Consider the following 2,188-nt stretch of genomic DNA (forward strand, 5'->3'; position numbering starts at 1 on the left):
ATACTGATGGTGCTCTGTTCTACTTCACAAGGTCCACCTGTAATGGTCTACCTTGTCCACCTTATGTTAACAATAGAGCTATTACTTGTGTTGTGTGTACCAAGAAACAATAGTAAACTTTATTAGGTTGTGGTTTTTGCTGAATCTCTAATAAAACAGATTTTACAAATTCTTTAATAATGTCGCTGTATATAGTAGCTATAAGTATAAAGAAAGCATAAGATGCTTGAATAATTGTAGCCAAAAGAATGAAAAGATGCTAAATGACAATAAAAGCTAGCATAATGTCACATGAATAGTACTGTATAGTGGAAAATTTTGGAGGGACTAAAATTTGGCAAATTTGTGGCCAAGTGCTATTGAGCATGCGTATAATGACTGAGTTTTAGAGATGACAAGATGATTGGAACAATGAACCTACAGGAGTCTGTTCTTATACTGACTACACTGTCTATTTTTGTATTTGTACTCTCTACTAAAAGTACAGATAAAAGTAAATGAACCTTTAATGATAGTTTGTATTTAAAAAGGTGAAATGAAAAGTGGAAAAGTAGTGTACACTCATTAGGGAAGAAAGCCCTGTCCTACTGGAGCTGAACTACTGTATGAGGGAATAACTGGAGGTAGTCATCATACTCCTACAGGAGGAGGAGCTAACTATGTCTGTTTACCAAAGGTTCCTCAATATATGAGTACAAATAAACTTTCGTTACCTATGTCTAATGCCATACATGGTGCTGAATGTGAAAAAGTTAATATATTTTCAGGAAAGCATGATCACAATGCTCCTTGTGCAGTATGTTATACATCTACTAAGAGTGTTAAACTGATGATTCCTGCTAGAACCAGCTGTCCTTCATCATGGACTATGGAATATAAAGGATACCTGAAGACTGAATGGCATAAGCATTCAAGCAATAAAGTCTATGAGTGTGTTGATGAAAATCCTGAATCTATTGATGACAGTGAGGGTAATGATGATGATGCTCTGTTCTACTTCACAATATCAACCTGTAATGGTCTACCTTGTCCACCTTATGTTAACAATAGAGCTATTACTTGTGTTGTGTGTACTAAGTAACAATTTGAACATGCTTAATACCGTAAGTTTAGAAATTTTCGAGGTAATAAATTTTTGCGGTTTTGCGCTAGTTGCTTTATTTTATAAATTTCGCGTGGATGAAATTTCGCAGATAGTCATAGAAGGGGTGGTCAGTGAGGTCATGTGATGTAATAATTATTGCACGTGGACTCTCCTCATTTTCTACTTTACTTCTCTGCATCTTTAACAACACCAGTTGCTTGTGACTTCTCCTCAGGTTTGTCTTCTTTACTATCTTGTCCTTATTTTTCTCCACACGCCTGAAGAACTTGTACAGTGCCATTGTTATTAATAACTATAATTGGACGCGTGGGTGTTCTGTTCATAAATGGTTAAAATATTAATTTTCGCGGTTAGCTAGTACCCGCGAAAACAGCAAAAATTAATACACCTCAAAATTTTCTACACTTACGGTATAATGTATTGTACTTTTACCTTATTTGCCTGACTAGAAGCCCAGCTTAAATAAATGCCCATCTTTTAAAATATTCTCATTATAGATATCCATATTTTACCCAAGTAGCTTAAACTTAAAATTGCTCTAAATAGCTTAACTCTTGAGGCACAGTTTGGTGACCTATGGGACACAGGTTCAATCCCACCCTTTGGCAGATTTTTTAAAAATTTTATGCCATTTCCTCCCTGTTAATGAATAAATGCCAGGGCTTTTAATCAGGCAAATACGGTAAATACATTCTTAGTGGTAAAAAATACTTAACACTTATTCATAAATGGCAGCTACTTAAAGGATGACCTACGAAGGTTGGTTCAGTTATATATGTATATAGCTGTGAGGGAAGCTATAGGAAAAGTTATTATAAAGGAAGACCTTGATGAGAATAGTAACCACTGTATGTTTTCAAGTACATATAAATAATATAACACAACAAGGATCTCATTATCAATAAAGTAATTATAAACAGTCAGACCCTCAAATTCCATTATACAAATCCATCCATTCATGCTGTATCCAGTTTACATTAAGATACTATACTACAGCTAATGTAGCCGCACTAAGAGGCCAAGTAAGGACTCACATAAGTCTTACCCACCAGCCGGCTATTGTAATAACTCATCTATTATGAG

The 2,188-nt window shown here is 34.9% G+C and overlaps 2 protein-coding genes across 2 annotated transcripts in view; both read left to right on the forward strand.

Annotated features, from left to right (window-relative positions):
* The window catches only part of LOC100635182 (short-chain collagen C4-like), an 865-nt gene extending 675 nt beyond the window's left edge, over positions 1–190 (forward strand). The window contains exon 3 of the mRNA XM_019994935.1: positions 10–190. Within this exon, the coding sequence (XP_019850494.1) occupies positions 10–113 (104 nt within the window). The 3' untranslated portion in view covers positions 114–190. The remainder of the gene's footprint in view (positions 1–9) is intronic.
* Positions 191–715: 525 nt separating this feature from the next.
* On the forward strand, positions 716–1,081 carry LOC109581120 (uncharacterized). The gene has a single exon (XM_019994936.1). It carries the CDS (start codon positions 716–718, stop codon positions 1,079–1,081), a length of 366 nt encoding a protein of 121 aa, XP_019850495.1.
* The last annotated feature ends 1,107 nt before the right edge of the window (positions 1,082–2,188 follow it).

The sequence above is a fragment of the Amphimedon queenslandica genome, unplaced genomic scaffold (assembly GCF_000090795.2).
Source record: "Amphimedon queenslandica unplaced genomic scaffold, v1.1 AMPQUscaffold_13460, whole genome shotgun sequence".
In the NCBI taxonomy this organism is placed as follows: domain Eukaryota; kingdom Metazoa; phylum Porifera; class Demospongiae; order Haplosclerida; family Niphatidae; genus Amphimedon; species Amphimedon queenslandica.

Coding starts and splice junctions, on each gene's coding strand:
- LOC109581120 (XM_019994936.1), top strand. CDS start 716: ATGTCTAATGCCATACATGGTGCTGAATGTGAAAAAGTTAATATATTT.